Source organism: Mustela nigripes, chromosome 3 (genome assembly GCF_022355385.1).
Source record: "Mustela nigripes isolate SB6536 chromosome 3, MUSNIG.SB6536, whole genome shotgun sequence".
Taxonomy (NCBI): domain Eukaryota; kingdom Metazoa; phylum Chordata; class Mammalia; order Carnivora; family Mustelidae; genus Mustela; species Mustela nigripes.
The window spans coordinates 142,658,914-142,674,111 of record NC_081559.1 but is presented as its reverse complement, the minus strand read 5'-3'; the positions used below and the strand labels follow the sequence as shown (position 1 = coordinate 142,674,111).

The following is a 15,198-nucleotide window of genomic DNA, read 5'->3' as shown; positions in this document are numbered from 1 at the left end:
ATATGCTCCATCTCAAAACTAGTGTACTGAAAGTTTGACTCAGATATTCCATTGCTAAAATAAACTAAGAGCAGCTTTGCCCAGTCCATAGAAAAAAAAAAAGTCAAATGGAAAAAATTTCTTCAATGTTAAGATTTTAAATGCCAAACAAATATTAATAGAAAAACTTACAAACACCCAATGATGATCACTTAGCAATGCAGCTTTAAAGGTCCAAATTTTTACATGTTCCTGGGTATGGTTTTATGTTTCATTTATATAATTCAGTCATATTTCCTACTGACAATAATTCATAAGATTACAAATAAGTTTGCAAGTTTTACAAGGGTTGCCTTATGGATCTCCGGAACATGAAGGGAAAGAATTCTGGCTTCACTGTTCTCACCAGATCATATTAAATGAATAGAACATGCGTTGAGGAAAGATAGGCTATTTTTTTTCTCTACTTTCTAGAAAGACAGCATTATCAATTTTATTTTGCTATCTCTTACCTGAGTCAAATTTTGCTGTTACTGAGTATTAAAGTGTCTTATTGGTCACCTGCTCCAATATAAAAAACTGAATTTGCCCAAAGGTATACCCCAAATAACAAACAGAAAAGAAATTAAGACTCATGCCACTTTAGTTCTTGCCCTATGCTTCAACTAGAAAGTGATGACTGTACATGAGATTTAGCCCAATACCACAGTTAGACTCCTTAGGACTTTATGTGAAAAGCTGGTTTTAAACACAATATTCAAAAATCAAATCATATTTTATAACCAATAATCAGTATAAAATTTTAGATGCACTACAACTAAAAACTGCTAGCTAAACACAAATTTTAAAGTCAAATATTACAACCTTCAAAATTTAGTATGTGCCCTTATAAGGAAAATAAATCTTGATAAAAAAGCTTCTCTCTCTCTCTCTCTCTCTCTCACACACACACACACACACACACACACACATCCCATGCACATTTGGCACTATTGCACCAGAAGCGGAAATTTCTTAAGCACTTGGCAACCTTCAATATCTGTCAAATGGACACATGACTGGGATCCTTTGGAGATAAGCCATATTAAGTCACTGTTTCCTTGAAAACCTAAGAGGTGTTTCTGGTTTAAAAAGGCAACTGGCAACTGATAAATCACTGAACTCTACTACTGAAACTAATAACACACTATATGTTAACTAATTAATTTTAAATAAAATAAAAACAAATAAATTTTTTAAAAGGGGGAAAAGAGGGCATCTGGGGGCCGCTGAATCAGTTGAGTGACTCAGACTCTTGGTTTTAGCTCAGGTCATGAACTTGGGAATGTGAGATCACCAGGGTCGGGCTCCAGGCTGAGCAGAGAGTATGCTTAGGGATTTTCTCCCTCTGCCCCTTCCCCACTCACACATCTGTGAGCTCTCTCTCTCTCTCTAAAAGGAATAAATCTTTAAATTTAATTAATTTAAATTTAATTAACATCAGTTAATACCAGTGTCTCCCACTAAAATACCAATGAAGATATTAGGAAAGATTTTTAAACTAAGAATAATATGGAAAACAAGCCCTGCCGAAGACCCCTTAAAATATCACAGGAATGCCTACTAAAAATAGGCTTAACTGAATTAAGAAATAGGATAGGTGAGCCACTCATACTGTGCTAAAACTACCAAAAAAAGAGAAAAATGATTAGTATAAACAAAGGGTGCTGGTATAGTATATTACATATGCAGAGGTCAAACCTTTAGGCTTTCAGGATGACTTCAGTAATCAACAATTTTATATAAATTAAATCCATTTTAGTGATTAGAAAAACAAAACCACTATACTTTTATACAGTTATATTCAATCCATATTTCTTTCATTAAATATGTATTTTTTAGATGTTTATTATTTCATGTGCTTTTATACAGATCACAAATCTAATAAATTTTCTTAGTCAAATATTTTTGTTTATAAAAACTTGATCTTGAAATTAGAAAAAGCTAAAAGAACAAGGAGGGCATTCATTTTCAATAAAATAGTAAAAAGGCACTATTTGGACTGACCTTTCAACTAAAAAGTAAAAATGCTCTGGAAAGTATAAAAAAAACATTTTATACGCTATGAATGTCAGATAAGAAGAAAAAAATAAACCATTAGGCCAACAACAGTTAAGATTATAACAACAGACTGGCCATCACATGGATTTGCTATATAAATCTACATTACTAGGTGGCCAGGCAAAGTAAGCCAAAATTTAAAGTACCTCCAGATTGGTGGTACTCTTAGATAACCTGGAAGAAACAAAAAGGGTCTTCACATGAACAATTCTCATGAATAATTTTTGAGGCCAACAAGTACCAAGTGATCAGTAATTATGTACATAATGATATAAGAAACTATGATTGACGGAAAAGAAACAAGAACATATCTACAAAGATCACGTGGTAACTACAATTATCAGCTACAGAGGATAAAACAATTATGCTTACTATAGTTACAGAAATAAAAGACAACTCTGGAAATATTAATAGGGAATTAGAAACTATAAAAGGTAAAATAGGAAATTAGAAAAACAGCCAACTTCAAGAAATTAAAAAATGCAATAACTGACTACAAACTCGGTGGGGGTGAAATAGCTGCTTAACTCTCTTACAGACAATAAAAAAGGATCTTAAAAAAAAAAAAAGATTTTAAGAGACTGGAAAACATCCAAAAGCAGTTCTGGAAAACTGGTAAGTATGTATTCTGGGTTCAACTGTAAGAAAGGGAAAGGAGCAAGGAAGGGGAAGGGAGAGGTAAGAAAAGAAAAGGAAAAAGAAAGAGAAAAACATGACCTATACGTGGCAAAACACAGCCAACGCTATAAGCTAGATGGGCACAGGTATATTAGATTTAGCAGTTAAGACCCTCAAAATAGTTAGGATATACATGTTCAAAAGATAAAGGGATACACACACAAGAATTAAAGAAAAATATAATAACAGTAAATAACCACATAGAAAATCTCAACAGAGAAATAAAGGCAAAATACAGGCCGGTTTTTTTTTTTTTTTTCAGATAACCAAAAGCACAAAATTCCTTGCCAACAGATCTGTATTCTTAGAAGGCTAAAGCTTCTTCTGATTGAAGGCAAATGACAAAATATGGTGACTGAGATTTACAAGAAATGAAGATATCTGAAAATGGTAATATGGGAGTATATAACATGAAAGTAAAATGCAAAATGTGTGTGAGGAGAAGACAGAGGCAGAAGAAAAAAAAAGTAAACGTGGATGTGCATAAACATATAAATGTGCATATGTATGTAAATGATTATATATTTATTTTCTAATTTCTTTAAAAAACAGATGACTTTTGGGGTGCCTGGGTGGCTCAGTGGGTTAAAGCCTCTGCCTTTGGCTCAGGTCATGATCCCAAAGTCTTGGCATCAAGCCCCACATCGGGCTCTCTGCTCAGCAGGGAGCCTGCTTCCCTTCCTCTCTCTCTGTCTGACTCTCTTCCTACTTGTAATCTCTGTCAAATAAATAAATAAAATCTTAAAAAAAAAAAAAAGAACGGATGACTTTTTTTTTTTAAGATTTTATTTATTTATTTGACAGAGAGAGAGAGAGATCACAAGTAGGCAGAAAGAGGAGGAAGCAGGCTCACTGCTGAGCAGAGAGCCCGATGCGGGGCTTGATCCAGGACCCTGAGATCATGACCTGAGCTGAAGGCAGAGGCTTAACCCACTGCACCACCCAAGTGCCCCAGAACGGATGACTTTTAAAGGTATAAGTATAACACATATAGCAACACACAGGAATACTGATGGGTTTATAGAGATACATATATATAACAGTAACACTAAGATCGGTGAGAGGTATGTGGAAATAGCCACAGATGGGGTAAGTTAAAAAATGTATTGTGTTATTCCTAGAGTAACCATTTAAAAAAATCCGATGACTGAAAACCAAGAGCAAATAAAATATCTTTTATTAAGACAAAAGAAGCAAGGAAAAAGTATCAGAGGAATAAAAAAAAGAGACAAAAATAGAAAATAGCAACACATCAGAATTAACCACAAACATAACAATATTATATTGAGTGTAAATGCCTAAACACTCCAACCAACAGTTTGAGGTTGTCAGACTGGATTTTAAAAAAGATGAACTAATTACAGGCTGTCTACAGGAGATGCAAAAACACAAATTTAAGTGAAAGAATTAGAAAGAAATGTATCATAATTAAGCTGAAATGGTTATTCATTATCAGATGAAACACATTTCAACAACAAAAATTCAAGTTAAAAAACTGAAAGGAAATTAGCATGATCAAACAAAACAGTAATACACTATCAGATGACACATACTTCAACACAAAGAATGCTACCATAGACAAAAAGGCACACTCCATATGATATAAAGTTCAATAGATAGGAAAGATACAATAAATTATAAATATAAATACAATTAATAAGAGAAATTAAAAATACTTAAATGAAAAGCTGGTGAAATTAATGATCTTGAAAAAAAGTCACAATCATAGTAGAAGACTGCAGGAACATTCACCATAAAAGACCATATGCTAAGCAATAAAACAAATCTCAAAAATGAAATCTTACCAAGAATGTTCTCACACTATAAGAGAATGAGGCAAAAAAATAAATAAATAAATTACAGCAATAAACACCTAGAGGAGCACCAAATATCTGGAAGTAAATGATTCACATTTGAACAAACTATAAGTGAAAGAAGAAATCACACCTATAGGCATTATTTCGCTGAATGCTACTGATAACTGTTGAGGTAGGTACATATTAACCCCATTTTATAGATGTGAATGTGAAGGAGACCAATTTACCAGGATCAGAGGTGTATTTTAGAACATGGAGGGAACTAAGTCAGTTGGGAAGGATGAAGGTATGGGTTATGGAGGGTGGGGAAGATCAGGTGGAGATCTCCAGTTAAAAAATAAAAATGAAACAAAACAAATAACAAAAAATACAAAAATAGAAACAACCGACAATAATAACAAAAAAATGAAGGCACAATCACAAATTAGAAAATATTTTCCACTGTCTATTTTCAAGTGAAGAGAAACTGGAGGAGAAAATAATTACAAATCCATCATGACGTCAAGATTTATAAAGCCATAGTAAATAAAAGGACAATCGTGGTCTGAAGACTATATAAAAAAGCAAAGACTGATTTATATGTAAAATCAGAATAGCGACTAGTTTATGGGGTGAGGGTCTAAGAGGGAGAGAACATTACAATTCTGGGAGAGAAATGGTATAGTAGAGGTTTTGTGAGATTAATAATACTCTATTTCTTAACCTTCTTGTGGTTATGCATGTATGTATATTGTTTTTTTGTTTAATTTTATTTAGAAATTTATTTAGAGAGAGACATAGCAAGAGAGGGAACACAGCAAGAGTGGGAGAGGGTGCAACAGGCTTCCTGCCGAGCAGAGAGCCCGCTGCGGGGCTCAATTCCAGAACCCTGGTATCATGAACTGAGCTGAAGGCAGATGCTGAAAGACTGAGCCACCCAGGCACCCCTGTTTGTTTTTTTTTTCTACATGTATAATTTACATTAAAATAACTGAGGAAAATAATGAGGAAAACACCGGAATAAAAGTGTTGTAAAAAATAAGAGGGGAGTTCTACTTCCAATAATATTAACCAAAATTAAATATGGATCCTCTCAAGAAGGCTCCAGTTGTAATGAAGTCTTTTAGTCCAATACTTGATTCATAAGTAATAAGTGAAATGGATTTGATTATTTATTGACTGCTAGATTTTATAGTACTAAAAAAACTGTAAATGAAAGTTTTCTGAAAAATGAAGTTTGCTGAAAAGTATTACATTATCAGGGCACCTGGGTGGCAACAGTCAGTTAAATGTCTGACTCTTGGTTTTGGATCAGGTCATGATCTCAAGGTTCTGAAATGGGAGCCCTGTGTTGGATTCCTCAGTCAGGAGGGAATCTGCTTAAGAGTCTCTCTCCTTTTCGGGGGCACCTGGGTGGCTCAGTAGGTTAAAGCCTTTGCCTTCAGCTCAGGTCATGATCCCAGGGTCCTGGGATCGAGCCCCACATCGGGCTCTCTGCTAGGCAGGGCGCCTGCTTCCCTTCCTCTCTCTGCCTCTCTCTGCCTACTTGTGATCTCTCTCTCTGTCAAATAAATTAAAAAAAAAAAAAAGAGTCTCTCTCCTTCTCCTTCTGCCCCTCCCACTCATGTTCTCTTTTCTCTCTAAAATAAATAATCTTTTTTAAAAAGTATGACATTATCAACGTTTTTATAAAATAAATAAATCTCAAAAAAGAGTATGACATTATCAAAGTTTCTGTGTCACAATATGCTTAATGAAAAACAACAGTACTGGGGTGCCTGGGTGGCTCAGTGAGTAAAACTTCTTCCTTCAGCTCAGGTCATGATCTCAGAGTCCTGGGATCAAGCCCCATGTCAGGCTCTCTGCTCAGCAGGGAGCCTGCTTCCTCCTCTCTCTCTGCCTGCCTCTCTGCCTACTTGTGGTCTCTGTCTGTCAAATAAATAAATAAAATCTTTAAAAATTTGAAAAAAAAATAAAAAAAGAAAAGAAAACAGTACTGTAAAAATTTCATATAACAAAATCCATATAGGGTTTATGGCTCTCCATCTCATTTGCTTTTCACAAAGATCATATAGACTACTTTACAGATGAAGAAATAAAGTCTATCATACATGAAATGTTACTTGCCTAAAGCTCAGAATTAACAGTTGGACTAGAGCCCAAGATTTCATTCCCTTGGGTGTATGGTCACAAATAGCATGGAAACTTTCAGTATATACATGATTTTCAAATGTGGATTTTTATTGCCACTTTTTCACTTTCTAAACCCTCTGATTTCCTCTGAATCTGCTTCACTTACTTTTTAACTAGTTGTCTTACCCTTTCCTAATACCTTTTCAACCTGCATTATTTTCAAGACTCTATTAACTCAAGGCCATTCAATTATTTGTTCTCTATTAAACATTCAAATTTCTTACTCAGTCCCTGAACAGTAATATTAAACTTTAAGCAGGTAAGAAAGCTGTAGCTAAATGTTCTGTAAAGCACAAGCAAAAAGCTGTGAATCTGAAAGAGTCATTTTTCTCCTTTATTTGTAGAAATAATTGAGCATTTCACCTGTGTCCGAGAAGTCGCCTTTCCTTTGGTATCAGTAGAAAATTTGCCTTTATTACTAATACGTGCTGCCTGTTCTTTACAGAAATTAATATGTCTATCAGCTGCATTTTCATTAAATCTCCTCTGGCAATATGGACACTGAATATAATCTAAAACAAAAAAAGAAACAGATTAATAAAGTAATTCTTGAAGGGAAACATAAAGAATTATAAATTTTAACGAAGAGTAATTCAAGATGTCTGACAAAGTATTATATTTGATAAGCAAAACTTGTCATTTACTTAAAACCCCCCAACCTGACTACTAAACTCAGTGAAGACATTTAAGAAAGAAATTTACTAGTATATGATAAATTCTAATCTTCTGCCAGCCTAGGATCAAATTTGAGGGGGGAAAGAAAACTCCAAAAGATAAAAATCCTTAGTACAAAAGAATGAATACGTAGAAGACAAACAGGATTTCTTCTTTGCCTTCATAATATACCATATGTTTTCACCATATCTACATATTTTATACTAGAGATGAAGTTAAGCAGTAATAACATAATATATTAAAAATAAATCTTAAAATTTGGGCTGATCTGTTAAAATATTTTAATTAATAGTTTAATCAGCTTTATACAGCTGTATTTTCTCTTAGATGAAAGAAGAAATAAAAATATACTTCATTAACTAAGATATTTACTATCTGGTCCTCTATAGAAATAGGTTGTCAACCTCTCCACTACAATAAAACGTTAAAAATGATCATATGTAGATTTTCTAAATGACTTTTTTTTAATTTATTACTGAAGTATAGCTGACATACAATGTTACATTAGTTTCAGGTGTACAACATGGTCATTTGCCAATTCTATTATGATATTCAATCCACACCACCCATCTGTCACCATACAAAGTAATTATATTATTGACTATAGTCCATATGCTATGCTTTTCATCTCCCTGACTTATTTGGTAAGAACTTCCCTTTACTAAGAAATAAATCTCAATCAAGAATACTAACACAATTTTAATGCAGCTAACTTCATACATTTAAATAACTACCTCTTTAAACTATTCTACTAGTCTATGTCAAATTCTATTGTGGATATTTTGAATGTTCCAGTATCTCAGTATCTCATATTGGGTTTCCAGCATCTTGCCTTGCTTCTGGTAACAAATAAGCTACTTTTATCCATCTAATGAAGAAACTATATTAACACATGAATTTAAAGCATAATTTAGGTAAATCAAGCTATATGGTGGTCTCCTCACATGAACACATACCTCTTGGAAACAATGATTTCTTTTCTTCCCAGATGAGAAGATACCAAAGAACTAGGCAACATACAATCTGAATCTTACCAAACGACTACATTTCGAATGACAGTGAGTTTCTTCAAATATTTCCTGGGATATACTACAATAATTTTTCATATGACATTATAACGTTCCATGTTTAAATAGTACTGAGATAAAAAGATAAAGTATTTCTATGTTCAACATCAGTGTGTCTTGATAAGCCTAAATGCCTGCACTAGCATCATTATTTTATAATTAAAATTTAAAAGATTATGGTTCATCAGGTTCCATTATTATAAATTAATTTTATCAACAACTTAAAATTAATAATTCTATCAATATTTTCCCTCCATATGAAGATTTCCATCAACAATATTCTACATACCAGGATCGTAAGAAGGTGGAGGAGGAGGAGGAAGTTTTCCACCCTCTTTAAGTGCCTGATCAAGGCCTTTAGCTGCTCTTATGGTGGCAATGAATTCTTCATGTTTTCTTCTCCAATTAGATGGTTTCTTTGGTGGTTCAGGCTACAAACAAATAAAGAAAAGCCCATTTCAAAACATTTTTAAAATAATTAATTGAAATAGGGTGCCTTGGTGGCTGTTGGTAAGCATCAGACTTTGGCTCAGGTCACGATCCCAAGGTCCTGGCTCCCTGCTCAGCAGATAGCTTGTTTCTCCCTTTCCCTCTCCCTCGTGCTTATGCTCTATCTCAAATAAATAAAAAGAATCTTTTTAAAAAATTAATTGAAATAAAACTTGAGGAAATGCTATATTGTTTTAAATGTTCTCTTATTAGGAGGTCCTTAAATTACTTTCCTTAAAATTTGTGATTTTAAAAAGAAACTTCATGTAATTTTATTATATGCAATTTTAAAAATGCAATAATAATTGTGATAAACACTGCTAAATTAACTTCTGTATGTGTTGCATCCACTTAGGCTCCCACTAACAGTGTAATTTCCCTATTTTACTAGATTTCCTCCAACAGAGTATGTTAAACTTCTGTTTTTTTTAACTGACTGGAGAGGTAAAGAATAGTTTTCTCTTTTGGGTTTTAACTGGCTTTTCTCTTATAAGAAGTGTGTTGAGCATCTTTTTATATCAAGAATAATTGCATTGCCTTTTTTGTGTACTGTTTATATGCCTGGTCAACTTACCTGTTGATTACTGGTCTTAATTTTAGCAATTTTTAGTTAACTCTTTATAGATTAGCCTCAGCCCTCCCCTACAATATGGCTGTCTTATGACCTTGTCTAAGGATCTCCTGATATGAGGAATTAATTTTTAAAATATAGTTTAATTTACTTGTTTTTTTATGGGTCTCCAGATTTATAGTCACTATTAGCAAGTCACTATTTATTCAATGTGTAAAGTTGGAACAAGTGGAATTTTCCCATGTTTTCCTCCTAGAATTTTCATGACTTCATTGTAAAATTTTAAATCTTTTATTCATTCAGAATTTATCATGAGTTATATTGTGACATATAGATTCAACTTTATTTGTTGGTTTTAACATGGCTATGTAGCTGTCTCAGCATCCTTTATTGACTTTGCTCCCCACTGAACTTAATATTAACACTTTTATCATATTCTCTTTTATATTTGGGCCTATTTCTGAACTTTCTCTTCTGTTCCAGTGTTCTGACTATGCTTGTGTTAGTACCAGTGTTTTAAATACTGAGACTTTATAATAATATTTTCATATCTGATAGGATAACCCTACTTCATTCTGCTTTCGCAATCTTTTCGGATTATTCTTGTATGTACATTTTTCCATATGAACCTCAGAATCAGCTTGTCTAATTTTTTAAACTGTATTTTAACTGGAAAACTTAAACATTACATTCATAAACAACTTAAGAAACTTAATATCTTTATTTTGTTGAATCTACCTATCCAAAAACATTATATAATATTTGCATTTGAAGAAGTATTTGTGCTTTGTTTTTATAAGTAGTCTATGTGAAAGTCTTATACCTTTAAAAGGTTTATCCCTATACATTTTTTATTTTGTGTTGTTCTTTTATAGAGTCTTTTCTACTTTTTTATGTTTCAAGGGTTTGTTGAAATATGAAACCTAGTAATTTCTGTATATTAGCATTATATCTCATTATTTCACAGGCTTCTCTTATTGTTTGTAATATTTTAGCAGCTGATTCTCTTGGGTTTTCCAGGTATATCATCTCCTAATAATGATGCATTTACCTCCTCTTTTCTAATCCCTATGCATCTAATATCTAACTATATCAGTTATAGCAATTACTATATTGCTTGGAGCTTAATCTTGTTCCTGTCTTTAATGGCTATCTCTAAGCATCTTTCTACTATGCATAATGCTGGCTCCTGTGCTATCATACATTTATTTTGTCACATTATTCAAATACCCAACTATCCTTATTAGGTCTTTATTTTTTAAATCAAGAATATACATTGAATCAGCAAAGTCAAATGATGATTTTTAAAAAATACTAATGAGGCAGGACTAATAAGGGAAAAAAGGAAATCACACAATACCAAGGGATGGAAAATAGTACATGATATAGATCTTACAAACATAAGGAAAAGAGAAGACACCAAAATGGACCTTTGTGCTAATAAATCTGACAACATTAAGTGGACAATATCCTTGACAAACACCACAAAACAGATACTAAAAGAAACAAAATCCTAACAGTCTCACATTTATTTTTGTGTGTGTGTGAATCTATTATTTAAAAACCTAAAGAAAATTGGCCCAGATGCCTTTAGAATTGAATTCTTGTAGACATTTAAGGAAGAAATAGCATCAATCTTTTAAAAACTCTTTCAACATAAACCAAGAAAACAACCTTTTTTTTAAAGGATTTTATTTATTTATTTGAGAGAGAGAGCACTGCAGAGAGAGCAGCAGAGGGAGAGGATGAAGCAGGCTCACCGCTGAGCTGGGAGCCTGATGCAGGGCTCCATCCCAGCACACCAGGATTATGACCTGAGCGGGAGGCAGGTGCTTAACTGCCTAAGCCACCCAGGCACCCTGAGAACAACTTTCTAACTAGTCTGTTGAGAGCAATAACATTTGATAAAAAGTTTATCAAATAAACATTTGATAAAAAGAAAAATTACAAATATACCTCTCTCACAAATATAGATACAAAATCTTAACTAAATACAAGCAAACTCAGTTATTGAATGTGACTGATTCTTTAAAGTTAATTTTTATGGTGAAAGGTGTGATCACAACATTCATCTACTCTGTAAGTATAACTCACCTACTGATAAGTTTTGCAGCTCTCATCTACCTTTCTTTTCACAGCATCCTATGTCAGTGCTAAATTAATGCTTTTTATTACTCATCATTGAATGAATTAGGTTTTCTTGTTACAGCTATTTACAAGAGGTTCTAGGGAGGAAAGGTGCACAGTTTGCTTCCAAGGTACACAAACTGAAAGCCAGCTATCTTCTCCGTTATACCAGATATGGATGCAAATAAGGCCTCTCTGATCACACAGCCATACCTCTCATGCTTCTCTAAAACAACTTGGGTCCAGGAAGGCTCCTGTTGCCAACCATGCTTCCCTCAGTAACCATATTAATCACTTAAACTAACAAAACAAAACCAAACTAAAAGACCTAGCCCTTTAGATAGGCTCCTTATGTTCAGAAAGTGTATTTTTTTTTTCATTAGTGATTTTTTTGAGAGTTTCTGCCATTGGGCCCCCTTAAACTCTCTGTGCCTTATGTCCCTACTTCCTCGCTCCTGGTTTTTGTCCAATTTCAGCCAAGCTAATTCCAATTCCTGGCTACCCAAGTTCCGATACCCCAATTCCTGCTTTGGCTGCAGCAAAAAAGGGGTCTATACTTCCTGTTTAGACCCCTCACAGTTAAGGAGTCACATTTAAGACAAGGAGACCCTTCATCTCTAAGGTGACAGGTTCCCATTCCGGGCCATGGGTCCTTTAGCCACTTTCTACACTTCTTCTATGGGCAGGTTCTTCTGGAAGACCAGAAGCTTTGGGCAGCCCTTAATATATTTTGTACTCTGTGGATTACGCCTACCTTTAGTTATTCCCAAAATGGAATTTATATCTGCTTTCCTCCACTCTGCTTGTGATTTTATAGGACTTCTTTGATACAGATAAAGACAGAACTGCACTATGATATTAAAATCTTCTAACAAAGGAGCGCCTGGGTGGCTCAGTCGGTTAAGCATCTGCCTTTGGCTGGGGTCATGATCCCTAGTGTCCTGGGATGGAGCCCTGTGTAAGGCTCCCTACTCAGTGGGGAGTCTGCTTTTCCCTCTCCCTCCGCTCCTTCCCCGGCAGTGCGCAAGCGCGCGTGCTCTCTCTCTCTCTCATTCACTCTCTTTCTCTCCAATAAATAAATAAAATCTTTTCACTCTCTTTCTCTCCAATAAATAAATAAAATCTAAAAATAAAAATAGTGTTTGGGACACCTGGGTGCCTCAGTCGGTTAAGCATCTGGCTTTGGCTCAGGTTATGATCCCAGGGTCCTGGGATCAAGTCCCTCTTCAGGCTCCTTGCTCAATGGGGAGTCTGCTTCTCACTCTGCTTGCCCCATCCCCCCACTCATGCTCTCTCTCTAACAAATAAATAAATAAAATCTTGAAAAAAATCTTCTAATACACAGCATTTCAAACTTTAAGGCGCCTATGACTTGCCCAAGGATTTTGTTAAAATGCAGATTCTTAACTCAGTATTTCTGGGTAGGACCTGAGATTCTGCATTTCTAACAAGTTCTCAAATAGTGCTGGTATGATTGCTCTATGAACCACATTTTTAAGTACCAAGAAATTATACTACTTCATGTAAAGCCATGGTTTTTACTTTGTTTTTAATCTGAAGGTTAATTTTTTTCACTATTAGAACCCTTCTCCCTTAGTCGGTTAAGTGTCCAAGTCTTGATTTCAGCCCAGGTCATGATCTCAGGGTTGTGGGATTGAGCAATTCCAACCCCCCACCCCACTGCCTGCCTCAGGGTCTACACTCAGCACAGAGACTGTTTGGGTTTTTCTCTCCCTCTCCCTCTGCCCCTACTCACTCTCGCACACACTCTCTCTCTAATAAGTAAATACATAAATAAATAAATCATTTTTTTAAAAAATAGGATAACTGGGACGCCTGGGTAGCTCAGTTCATTAAGCGGCTGCCTTCGGCTCAGGTCAGGATCCCAGTGTCCTGGGATCGAGTCCCACATCGGGCTTCTTGTTCCGTAGGAAGCCTGCTTCTCCCTCTGCCACTCTGTCTGCCTGTGCTCACTCTCTCTGTCTCTCTCTCTCTCTGACAAATAAATAAATAAAATCTTAAAAAAAAATAGGATAACTAATATTTACTGAGAGATCACTATGGATAAATTCAGTAAGAACCCTACAAGACAGATACTAGCATTACTATCACCATTTTACAGATAAAGAGATGCACAGATAAAGTAACTTCCCAACACAGCATGGTAAGTAATAGAGCAAGGGTTAAATCCAGGCAGTATGACTCTTGAGCCAGCTTTCATTTTCACACCCAGTATATTACACTGTCTAAAAATTTCAACAGTTTACCTCTTAGCCAATTAAAGCCAATATAATCATATATCCAGCAGATATACTAAGAAAAATATCAAATAATGGTTTATGTACACTATTCAAATTTCACCTTCACTTATACATAGACTGAAAAAAAAGATGAACATTCAACTTTTCTATTATCAAATAATTTTATTAGTAAGATTAGTTGCCCCACAGGGAAATGTTCTCCTGTAGCACTGGGAGAGGTTATTATCAATGAAGAAGGGTTTATTTCAAAAATCTATTCAATGAGGTACTCAAATTTTGACTTTTCATTGAACTAACTCTTTAAAACTATTCCGAACAAAGTATGTATGTGCTTTATTGTTGGCAATATAACATATCACAGGTAGAATTAAAGAGATATTATTAAAGGAGATTCATTGCTTTCAAAGAAAATAAACTGACAACAGCTATACATGGACAGTTGAGTAACTGATCAAACTTCCCCAGAAAGCATAAGATCACAATTACAGACAATTAATCAAGATAATAAATATCTATAATGCCAAGGTATCTGTAAATTATGACTTTGCTTTTGTATATAGAGACTATACTTGATAAGAGGCTTAAACTAGAGTGCTTAAATAGGCTGCAATAATTAACAATGACTTAAAAAGAACATGTGAGGAATTTTTAATTATTTCCAGCCTATAGCTAAGCAACTAGAGATCTGATGCTACAAAAACCTCACTGTAATAGATCTGGAGATAGTAGTTTGGTTTCCCCTTAGCAGAAGTTTAAAATAAACAAGTTTCTGATCATTTTTAAACTGAAAACACAAAGCAGAATTCATTCTATCCAAAAAGCTATATAATTACCCTAGGTTTAAGAGGCTTTACTGTTGGAATATCAGTTCCTTCAGCTCTTTGTCTGCTTGAATCAAAAGTCTTCCGCTTCTTAGTGGCAGTTTTCTGGCAAATAGGTCCATGTTTTTTCTATTAAGATAAAGAAATACAATGCATCATTTTCTTTTCTATAGAAAGGAAATCTATAAACTTCAAATTGTCATTTGAGACCAATTTCAAAACTAGAAGATGAAATAATATATAAATACGATATTTTGCTTTAACTAAAACCATTAAAAAGTATATATAATGCATGCTCTAAGTTATTTCTCAAGAAAATATGAATACTATATACAACAAGAAAGTATAGATAAATAGTCTTCCAAAATTTTATTGAGAGTTATTGACTATTCCAGTTTCCACACTGCTAAAAATAAGGAAAATAATGTAACAAAGCCAAAG

The 15,198-nt window shown here is 34.2% G+C and overlaps 1 protein-coding gene across 1 annotated transcript in view; it reads right to left on the bottom strand.

The window, feature by feature from the left end:
• The window catches only part of ZC2HC1A (zinc finger C2HC-type containing 1A), a 47,582-nt gene that overhangs the window by 22,321 nt on the left and 10,063 nt on the right, over positions 1–15,198 (bottom strand). The window contains exons 3-5 of the mRNA XM_059392895.1: positions 14,770–14,886; positions 8,778–8,919; positions 7,110–7,258 (exon numbers count right to left, since the gene is read on the bottom strand). Of these exons, the coding sequence (XP_059248878.1) occupies positions 7,110–7,258; positions 8,778–8,919; positions 14,770–14,886 (408 nt within the window). The remainder of the gene's footprint in view (positions 1–7,109; positions 7,259–8,777; positions 8,920–14,769; positions 14,887–15,198) is intronic.